The sequence below is a fragment of the Colius striatus genome, chromosome 4, assembly GCF_028858725.1.
Source record: "Colius striatus isolate bColStr4 chromosome 4, bColStr4.1.hap1, whole genome shotgun sequence".
Lineage (NCBI taxonomy): Eukaryota > Metazoa > Chordata > Aves > Coliiformes > Coliidae > Colius > Colius striatus.
This window is the reverse complement of record NC_084762.1, coordinates 18449232-18460253: the sequence shown is the minus strand read 5'-3', so window position 1 is coordinate 18460253 and position 11022 is coordinate 18449232. Positions and strand designations below refer to the sequence as shown.

Here is an 11022-nt window from a genome sequence, read left to right as displayed (position 1 = left end):
GGATCTTTCTGACCTAGCACAGCCACTCTTGTATATCCAGTCTAATACAGGCACTTAATGCTACTCTGTGTGTGGGAGCTGTCAGGCATCTGCCAAATAGTGTCGAGAAGTGTATCTTCATCATAGAGGTCAGTCTGAGATTCCTTATCGAACAGTTAAACCCACTAAGCTCTGCAATTGATCCAATATAGTAACACTTGTTTTGACAGTTGCAACTTCTGGATTCATATCCATTTCTTTCTTTCTTGAATAGTCTGGTAACTGAATACAGGATGACTCCTGTCCTACACCATCTTAATATTTGCATCTCTCCTTCAGTCTCTCTTCAGGTAGGTTAAAGTTGTTTTCCTTAAGTCTTTTAGGCAAGAATCTACTTTCCCCACAACTTATAACATTTTCCATTTTCTTCTCCTTCACTTTCTTTCTCCTCTATGAGAGTTACCGAGCCAAGGCAAATTTCTTGCCTATGAGACTTTGGCTCACATGTTCTGAAGCAGACATTTGCAACAGCGTAGAGCAGCAATGCTTCCAGTGGTCTGTCTCTGATAGAGGTGGCCTTTCTCTTTATATGTTGACCAACAGCAACATGTGACTCTTTCCCTGAGGTAACAATTCCCAGTCTGGTGTATCAGTTTACACAGTCCCTCCAGAATCTGAGCTCAGCATGTTTATTACCCAAATAGCCCTTAAAGAAACGTAAGGGTGAGGTATGATAAGGCTGCTACAAAGAATACATGACAGATGCACACTTCATATGCAGAGGCTCAAGTGTATTTTGACAGTGACTCAGAAGACCATTTCTTATTCAGATCACATTCTTTTAATATCAAAGTGCAAAGCCAGCTGTTAGCTAAGCTGATCAAAGCAAAAAACTCTGTAGCTAAGTGCGAAACCCACCTTTTGCCATACGCATGAAAAAGTTTAACAGCTCTCAAGTATAAAAATCAACCTGCTAAAGTTAAAGGTAAAAATCAAGGCTATTAAGAGCCAGACAATAATTTTGTCCCACTAGATCCTGGCTTGTAGACAGACAGTGCTCCTTCAGTATTTCAGGTAGGTGTTCTACCTCACCAGTTGCTGGTGCTGGAGGTCTCCAAGGAAGCCCACCATACTGATGCCGGAGGGGATGCACTCAGCCCTCCAGACGCAAACAGCACTACTCACTGGTGTGAAGGGGTAGGGAACAGATGCAGTTGCTTTTTGTATCTAGTTAGAGTACCAAAAATAGAGAACTCCCTTTGATTTTAGGAAACTAAATACTTTACAAATGATATCCACATTCTATAAAGAAGGGCAATACATGCACATACTGCTATTTGTACTTGTTTTTTAACTTATCTGGTATCTGTCATAGCTTTAATAATGCTTTGTAAATATGTGGAAAAGCCTAAGGCTGTCCACAAGGCTTTCCAGCTAAGCCATCATGCAACTGTACATCCTTTTGCATTATTCATGATATGGCTTAGTGTAAGTGTAGAGTTAGCACAAGTGTAGAGTTCTCATTTAAAAGAACAGGATAGGCCACAACAAAGTTGAATATGGGCAGCAAATTCCCTGGTAGATAAAGTGTCAGCTGGTACAAAAACTGTTAAAATTAACTTGGCAATGTACTTCACTGTTTCATAAGCAGCACCAGTATAATCTGCAGTTAAATACCGCTGTGTTATCAACCACACGTAGGTAGGACGTTACTGTTTATAGGACATACATAAACGATAATTCTTCACAGTTTTGCACCTGTCTTTGTAAAGAATCCCTCAGGAATCAATGAAGATAAATGCTATATTGCCGGTTAAGCTGCTGGCTGTAGTACTGAAGAGACTTACAATACATTCAAATTAAGAGATTTTTCATTCAGACATTGAGATAAAGAATGGAGTAAAAGAAATCTTCTCTTTGTAGCCTTCTACCTGAACATTACTTGAAATACCACTCAGGGGAACAGTTTATGGGTTCTTCCTTCCAAAGAGTCTTCAGACGCTGGGCCCAGGCAGTCAGCATCTCTTTCCTCTTCTCCTCAGAGACAAACTCCGGAGCAAAGCAGATGTGAGGTGCAAGGACTTTGACACCACAAAAGTGCATGATTCCATGCTGGATTAAAAACAAAGAAAGAAATGCCTCAGGAAATAGTATTTCACTTTCAATTCAAGAACGTGGAAGATTTAAATCTGAAACCGTTTCTCTGACCTCATTTTCTTTAAACCTGTGCATTTGCCAAGAGAAGGGAAATAAATTGCCAAAGCTCATTACCTAACCTGACAATCACTATTGTAGGCTAGGCTTTAAGCAGGGTGATGTACAATATGCTGAAAAATAAGGTCAATTTCATCTATTCTGCTCTGTGGAATTTAAGTGCTATTAAATTCACAGAACTGTTCTCTTTGGCTGCTGTATGCTGTTAAATTTGCGAGGGTCAGAAGCAGGCTAAAGTTCATTGTACTGTTTCAATCTCCACAGATTGTTCCTGAACAGCAGTGTATTGGTTATCAGCTTCCAAGCATTTCTTTCAACCTTTTGCCTCTAGCTTAGCCAAACAACCCTAAATGAAGGCTAGAGCCTTTCAGCTCATTCTCTCCTCTCTGTATTTCTGAACTCACAGCTGTGTTGCACGTTGTTGTGTTGACTTGCGAGCTTCGCAGCCAGACAGCCTCACAAGGGCTGACAGCAAGTGATTGCAACGGGTTGAAGACCAACGAGCAGAAGTAGCTGGCACAATTTGCCTTACCAATTACATTTCTCAGAGTGCTTGCTACTTCTGATAAAAGTGTAGCAGTAAAAAAAGGCATGATAATTCTCATATGCTCATCATTAATGCCAGGATGTGTGACTCCCCTCCTGCCCTGCATCCTACGTGAATCAGGTAGCCATGGGGAAAATAAATACTGTACGCTAGGGCTAAAGGAAATCCTCTAACATAGAGAAGCGTAAAAGGCTGACAGTGTAAGCTTTCTCCAGATTCCAACCTGGAGGAATGGGCACAAAACAACTTTAAAACTCTGTGAACTTTTAAAGTAGTCTCAGTCTTAGGGCCCAATTTACAACCTGCAGATCCTTGGAACCGGCAATTCTTTCTTAGTATATTACATATCATAGAAGAAACAATAATATAACTGTTTAAAATAATTGAATAATAAAAAATAAGGCAAACAACAGCCAAATATTCATATATTATACCTGCATAGGCCACAGGATATACCGAATATCACCGCTGATACCTTCTTTTGCAAACTTCTCTTTAGTTCCTCCAGTAGTGAAAGAAAATAGGGCTAATTTGTTCTAGAATTAAGAAAGCAGCACTTGAGTTATGCATGTTTAAAGAAGAGTGGCTGAGTTCAAGAGATATTCAGAGGAATCTGGACTGCATCAGCTTCTGGAGGTGGTGTCCTCTTCCTTCCCAGACCTTACATGTAGTAGCAGCTCTGAGGCAAAGACTGATGGCATACAACTAGACAGTGGACTACGTTGTCAGGGCTTTGGGCACAGACAGGATAAAACCGAAAGAAACTGTATGACTGGTACCCTTGTATAAAGCAGGGCTGACCCTTTTTTTCACCTACACAATGTCTGGAAAACTACGTCTGGAAACCATTGTGTTACTTAGAATATCTTTATTGTTGTCCTTCCTGAATGAAGAAATACAATGCTACAGTCCCCATTCAAGCTTGGGCTTGCACACCATTTGCCAAGGAATAATTTGTTCTCGAATGATTCAAAGTTCAAAAAGGACAGGGAGCTGGTGGAGAGAGTTCAACACAGGGCCACAAAGATGATGATGGGAGTGGAGCATCTCCCTTATGATGAAAGGCTGAGGGAGCTGGGGCTCTTCAGCTTGGAGGAGACTGAGGGGTGATCTCATTAATGTTTACAAATATGTTAAGTGTAGATGTCAGGAGGATAGAGCCAGGCTGTTCTCAATGTCCAATGACAGGACAAGGGGCAATGGGTATAAACTGGAACGTAAGAGGTTCCAAAGAAACACAAGGAAGAATTTCTTCACGGTTCAGGTGAGGGAGCACTGGAACAGGCTGCCCAGATGAGTTATTGAGTCTCCTCTGGGGACACTCAAACCCCACCTGGATGAGTTCCTGTGTGACCTACTCTAGGTGGTCCTGCTCTGGCAGGGGGGGTTGGACTAGATGATCTTTCAAGGTCCCTTCCAACCCTTAAGATTCTGTGATTCTGTGATGTTACCAAAGCAGCATCTCAGGAGAGCATAAAGTGAGACCTTTAAAGAAATATAATGGGAAAGACCAATGCTCTAAAGAGCATTGTGCAAAGCTTGATCTTAATAAACCAATCTCAAAAACATACCTTGAGCAAACCGGAATCATAGCAGTCTGGAAAATCGTAAGCAAATCCTTGGACCAAGACTCTGTCCATCCAGCCCTTCATGATTGCTGGCATGCTGAACCAGTACAAGGGAAACTAGGGAAAAAATAAATTGTCTTGTTAGAACAGAGGTCCTCGCATCATCCATAGGCCTGATCTGCATGCCAAACCCTATTCTCTCTGTCTTTTCAGATCTTGTGTGTGCCTTCTTCCAGCTCTCTGCTATGCTATCTCTAACTATGTTTGGCAAAAATAACTGAAGTGCTTTCTGTTCTGTAGTCTCAGGTACACACACCTGAACTTCTAGGGCACACTAACATCATACTGAATGTGAGGGCTTCCACACAAAGTCGGAATGTGATGAAGCAGGAAGGTGCTATTCAAGTCAAGCTTAAGACTGTACAGAATTGCATCGCCTATTGCTGAAATGCAAAAGGGAACATACAGTCTAAAGGAGAATGTGGCCAACATGCACACAGAGAGCCTTATTACCAGGACTAACTTCTGATGATCAGTTCTGATCTGACAGCCTGCTGACAAACACTATGGGATCTTAAGACTTACTTTCACCTCCTGCTGACATGGTGACCCTGAATTACTTTACTGAGAAGCAAACTTATTTAACAGTAGGATACTCTGCTGCTAGATCTTCCAGTCAGCCCATGGGGCTACAGCCTAAAGCTACCGTGTCCTGTTTGTGTTACTGTGAATGCTTTATGGACCCCTGTCCTACTGTCCATCACTGTCTCTAAACCTTTGTACACACTGTAGTACAGAAGAAGTAATTCTGTAAAAGCTGATATGTGGCTTAATTCAAGATGGAAATAATGTGGAAACTGGGCAATCACCACTATCTCTAGAAGTGCTGAGTTTTGTCTGTAGCAGATTTTAAATTACTTTACGGTGTCTTTTTGGAAGCTTTTTTCCTTTCTTTTTGTTCTCTGCACCAGAACATACTCAATTCTTCATAGCTTTCTTCAGACATAAAGTAGAAAGCAACAACTTCCTTCAGGGGATGTTTTACTATGCTTACATCAGACGTAATAGTGTAAAGTGGATAAAGACTTACAGTGAAATGCTTAATTGAAATGTGGCAAATCCTAAATCTTATCTAGAATTGAACAGTGGAAAATTCAACTATACGGGTTATGCCCAAGGACAAGAGTCACACAAAAAAATGTGGGGCTAGTATTGCCTTATACAGTACTTCTGGGGCTTGTGGGCACTGAGGGCAGTGCTGGCACAGCAAGGAGCAGAGGCATGGGGTGCAGTGATCCGTTAGCATGTCCAGATAATGCTGCTGCAACTCAGCAATAAATGAGGGCAGTCTAGTTGGTGAAAGTCCAAATTCACCAGGCCTGTTGGCTGCTCCCAGCTGCTTGCCCAGAAAATAACCATTGCCCTGCTTTCTGCCAGAGTGCCTGATAGTTGTGGTCATATGTGTCTTTGTGCATCTAGATATTGAGCGTAGCTACCTGTTGAATCACTGGATCTGCTGTTGTTTCAACCTGGAAAATTGGGCTACTGAATTACTGGATTTGCTGTTGTAATGACCCAGGTAATTGTACTACTGATCTGCATTTGTTACTGTACCATTACTCAGAGATCAAGTGTTTACTCCTAAAGCTGCCGGTCTAGTGTGTTACCATATCCCCAACCTCGGTGGGGCTGCCTTAAGCTCTTACATCTCTACGTTGATCTGTGTTTACCTTGCATGAGGTCCAAGACAAAGGGATGCTATCAGGCTGCCTGAGAACATGGCACAGTTCTCATATAGGCACTTACAGTATTATTTTGCAGCCAATACTTTCTGGTCTGAGTTGCTCAATGCAGTTGTTCTGGAGGTAGTGTGAGGAGCAGTTTTCACAAAACCTACACAATCAGACTCCTTTTGAATGTTAAAGTGAAGCTCTGCTGTGAGTTTTACTCTGGTATTTTAAGGTTCTAACTTCAGACGCCTTCCTGCTCTCCAAAAATGCCAGTGTGGAGCCATTATCGGTGTGAAAAACTCATACTGTGATAGCAGGAATAATGCTTACACATGACCTAGTATTTTTGATATTTTCTAAAATCCACATCCTATCAGATAAATTCGACACCTTGAAATTTCTGTGCTGGATGTAGACTGTTTTATGTTGATGGCAAAGCTACCACCTCTTTTTACTCTGTTTGGATTCAACGTTCCTAAAGAAATCTATAATCTTATCACTATTGGTTTTCTTTTGTTCAACCCTCTACATTACAACTGAAGCCCTTTTTAATATAATTTAAAACAATAACCTGAAAAATCAGTAAGTCTGCTTCTTGCACTTTCTTTTGCTCTTCGATCACATCCTTGGACAAATCTCCTCTCTTGTAAGCTTTCCATGTCTCCACATGATATTTGAACTCTTCTGAGTTGTGCAAGCAACCTGTGGGTAGAAGTGAACATTCCTTGCACTGTTTCTAGCATCACAGCCAAAAAAAGAATGAAATGCACGTTGGAATTTATAGTTCTAAATTGAGTTAATGCTTTCCATTTTTTCCCTGCTTTTTTTTTTTTTTTTCAGTGTGGCTATTCAGCATCATCACAGCTGATGGAGATTTGATTTTAAACTGGAGAGGAAGGTAGTGTCTCAGAGTAGTAAAACTTTTGTCTTTCTGTAGGAACCTATGAAGTACAATAAGAGGACTTAAGCTTGGTTCTATACTCTATACATTTCTATACTCTGGTGATGCAGGTGGATGATTTTAAAGAATTTTGCTAATTGCTATGCCTCTGCATTAGTGATTATTGAAACCACCATGCATCCACAAGCACTACGGAGCTGTTTTTCAGCCTCTCTAACTGGGATGCTCAGTGGGCGCTAAGGAATCAGTACTGGCCAGCTCTGCTGACTTCACTACAGCTAGGTAAGCTGATTCAAGTATGTCTGAAACAGAAATATACATTCATTCTTCTGATTCAACTAGATCATAAATCTAGTTTATGATTGCAGGAGAGGCAGTAGCCTCACAAACTAACCCTAGCAAGTCACAGAATGGTATCTGAAGGCATTTCTTGCCCATAATAAATGGACTTCAGAGACTGACTGTGGACACATCCTAATGCATTTTCCCCCTCCCAGTAATGTCACTAAGAGCGAAGATTCATATTCAAGAGTGAGACTTTTAGAAATGCTTATGTCTGGTCATTAATAACCTTCTTACTGTTTTTGCTAGTGCTTGCAAAAACCTGTGATTCTTGTTTTAAGAAAGAGTGTCATCTGTTTTATATTATTTTATAGCTTTGTGTTTCCTAACTTGGAAAAACACTGGGGCTAAATGCTATTAAGTGCAAAGTGAAAATATCACATAAGCCTAAGAAAAGCCTCACTGTTTTTTTCAACTCTTAACTGCACCATCTAGTCATTTGTAGTAATAATGGTAATCAGAAGGTGCCAAGACAACTCAAAAGCCCGAGCAGTTAAATGTCTGGAGCTAACTTGCAGAAATTACTTGTAATATTGTTTGCCATGAGAAGGTGGTTCTTAGAACATGTTTTCAGTCAACTGTAAATACTGTAAAAATAATAACTTTCCCTCATTCACTTTAGTCTAAAGGAAAAACACTTTTTTTACAACTCTGCACTATACAGATATTTCATTTTTCTGATTGAGGGGCCACTTTTAGTGACTGGATTTATTTAAATGAAGATTATGCTTGTTGGGATCATACATGGATATTTCTTAGTCACTACCACCAGAAAATAAAAGGCTGGATTTTGTTAGTTAAGGGATATTTGTACAAAGTAATAGTGATTGTTTTTCTGAGAGCACCTAACAGCTTGGATTGTTACTGCAGCAGAACAGACAAGGTTAAAGTTTGTCTTCTTGTTATTGTCGGAAAAAAAATAAGTGTATTTTGAGTAGTCTCACCAGCAATGTCAGTTCTTGTTGCTCTTGGCTCGAATTGCATTGCATATAAATCAGACACAGTGACACTGCAGCCCTGCTTGCTCAGTTCTTCCACAGCAACCCTCTTCAAAGATCCGTTAAAAGATTTGGGCTCTTGATGTGCATAGACTATCAGGACTTTTTTCCCTGGAGGCAGAAAGAAAAACAGAATATATCTTTGAGTATAGGAGGCAGATATGAAAGAGTTTGTATAGCTGTTCATTCATTTTTCTGTAGTGTGCTGTCCAAGTGGCAACAGAATGACAGTGGCAGCATTTGACTCCTGCTCAGTAATGAGTGACTCCCAGGGAACTAATCAGTAAATGCCCCCCACCTAGCAGTTTTGTGCTATGCTGGCCTTTCCTAGGTGTAATTCAGTTGGCAGCAGGTGCTGTCCATAGCAGATCACACTGCCTTACATCAGCACCACCAGTCCTTCCTCTTGAGTCAGCATTGGTGTTCACGCAAAACCCCTTGTCCGCTGGTTTAGCTCCCTAGGCTGGGTCAGACAAACTACAAAGCAGCGCAAACTTAGATTATCTTAAACTGTTGTGGAAATGAGTTCTGAGAACTCACAGCAACTCCCTACTGCAATTTGGCATCTCCTCATCTTCCATTTCAGTGCTTGCACAAGTGACAAGAGCTGGGCAGATGCCACTGTCCCACTTCAGCATCACCACAGCAACCTCAGTAGAAAGCAATGTGATTTTTTTCTTAGATCAGTGTGCTGTCTCGTATCTCACACTGCTGGCAAAGTGGATTTAAGGTAAGCTGAGCCAGAAAATGAGTATGTTGGGATAGAATTTCTTAAAGTGCATCAGAGCTTACTTGTTTGAAATTTTACTGTACACAGGCTGTCAAATTTTAATAATTCTCTTAAATCCATCACTGAGCACAAGAGAAAGGTGAAATTATTTTATGGGGTAGTAGTTATTTTATACATAAACGCTGCAGAGAAGTAATTTCCAGAGATTATTGAAAATTACCGATCTACTAAACATGCAGCTTGTGGTTCTTGATTTTCAACAAATAAACCTGGGCATCTTCCGAGTTCAGTTTCTCCAGGGGACACAGAAGCTCTAACACCCAGAGCACCAGCAGGTTGACAGGTAAACTGAAAGCATCAAGAGTCCAAGATGAAGGCTTGAAGAAACACTACTTCATTTTTAACCTAGATTATAGGGGGTGATTATTTCTCTGCAGTGTGCACAGCATCCATGAAACAGCTGCTTTGCCAAAAAACTATTGAAATTTGTGCTCTGACACTATCATAAGTGTAAAGTGTATAAACTATTTACACGCCTGCTCCATCACTTATTCTGGACTATCAGGAGCAGTTACCTCTGTGCTGCTCCTGCAAACTTTCAGCAAATAGGTAGTTCTGTGGCCAGAGATGATGCACACTCGCAGATGTGGTAACATAACTCTGTGAGCAGCTGGTTTGTCGCCGTTTCAGTGGAGATGAGAGCACCTAGTCAGTGCTCAGAAAGACTGGAGTTTTTCAAAGGCATCACTGAAGTAACTTCAGTCATTTGAAAAAGTGATACCTCGGTATCCCATGTAAACACTACCCGTGCACCACATACCAGCGTGCTCAGGCCTTCAGTGAGCAGCATTTTCATTCATTCTTACCTGCCATTTTCTGAAGTACGTGGTAGCTTCTGGCCCGAGAATCTGTGAACTCCAATGTGAACTCCAATGACAAATGAATCTGTGAACTCCAATGACAAATGTATCGGTAAAAGGTTCAAGGAAAATTGCTGTTTCAATAGGAAATGTACCCTTCGGTGTGGCTATTCAGGGGCTGCGAAGCGAAAACATTGTACGAGTGACCGTCTGTCTTCACCAGGCCCTCGGCAGCCACCGCACACCCGCGTCGTCCTGGGGCCGAGCTGCGTGCATCGCACCGCCTGGCGAGACAGAACCTGCACGCCGCTCCCGTTTTTCCTGCTACCCTCTGAAAACCGCTTTCCAAACCCGCTCCCCTGGCCCCAGCGCAAGCCCTGGAGCAGGCCGGGCGAGTCCCGCGCTCGGGTTTACCCGCTGCCCGCGTCCCGGGCCCAGGTTTACCTGCTGCCCGCGCGCTGCGCCTCGTACCTTCCCGGCGGCCTCGCCGCCCGCGGCCTTTGCCCGGCCCAGCCCCAGGGCTGTGCCAGCTCGGGGAGGGCGGGCTCGGCGCCGCGCGTTGCTGCGGCTCCGTCACACCGCGGGACCGTTCGGTGCGGGGTTCTGCTGCTGTCACTACGCGCGATAGCTGTTACTGATACGTACTTGCCGGCGTTATCCTATAACAGAGGCTGCTCATCCTCAAGTGCCGCCGGAGGGGCACCGAGGCGGCTCATCGATGGGTACCTCTGCATTGCCTCGGAGTATTTAGGGAGTCCTCACGTATCTACCAGGGGCCAAGTGCCATCAGGTGTGGTTTTCAAATGGAGAATCTGAGGTGGAAGTTGAGTGACTGGGCCAAGTGGCCTAGGAAATAAATGTCCGAGCTACTTATGTCCTCTTGCAGTGGGGTAAGCAGAAATCCCTGTGCATCTTGCACCATTTACATTTTTCACCCAGTGCCCTCTGTCCTGTCAGACTAAGGGCAGACAAGAACCCCTTGGCTTTTTTCCCCTGACTTCCCAGGGAGACGGTGACAATCATAGTGCTGCAGACACCAATGACAACTCCTGAAAACAGGCAGCAGCAACACCAGAAGCCAAGGCTACAGCTACACAAGCCTAAGTTATGTTTCGCGGCGCTCTCCTGGTTATATGAGAAGTAGTGTCACAGA

General features: G+C 42.7%; 1 protein-coding gene across 3 annotated transcripts; it reads right to left on the bottom strand.

Moving 5' to 3' along the window:
* Window positions 1–797: 797 nt before the first annotated feature.
* NQO2 (N-ribosyldihydronicotinamide:quinone dehydrogenase 2) lies at window positions 798–10363 on the bottom strand. Of its 3 annotated transcripts, none has more exons than XM_061995468.1 (7): window positions 10314–10363; window positions 9876–10047; window positions 8226–8390; window positions 6610–6740; window positions 4312–4425; window positions 3175–3276; window positions 798–2091 (listed from the first exon to the last, which is right to left on the bottom strand). In XM_061995468.1, the coding sequence occupies exons 2-7, from the start codon at window positions 9880–9882 to the stop codon at window positions 1918–1920; spliced, it is 693 nt and encodes a 230-aa protein (XP_061851452.1). In that variant the 5' UTR covers window positions 9883–10047; window positions 10314–10363; the 3' UTR covers window positions 798–1917. The 3 variants fall into 3 exon arrangements, with proteins under 3 accessions (XP_061851452.1, XP_061851453.1, XP_061851454.1); XM_061995469.1 differs by having other exon boundaries at window positions 9876–9954; window positions 10314–10357; XM_061995470.1 differs by having other exon boundaries at window positions 9876–9961; window positions 10314–10352.
* Window positions 10364–11022: the final 659 nt, after the last annotated feature.

Coding starts and splice junctions, on each gene's coding strand:
- NQO2 (XM_061995468.1), bottom strand. Junction 4,426..6,609: donor CAGACTTACTGATTTTTCAG/GTTATTGTTTTA, acceptor TTTTTTCCCTAG/TTTCCCTTGTACTGGTTCAG. Junction 3,277..4,311: donor ATGATTCCGGTTTGCTCAAG/GTATGTTTTTGA, acceptor TCTTAATTCTAG/AACAAATTAGCCCTATTTTC.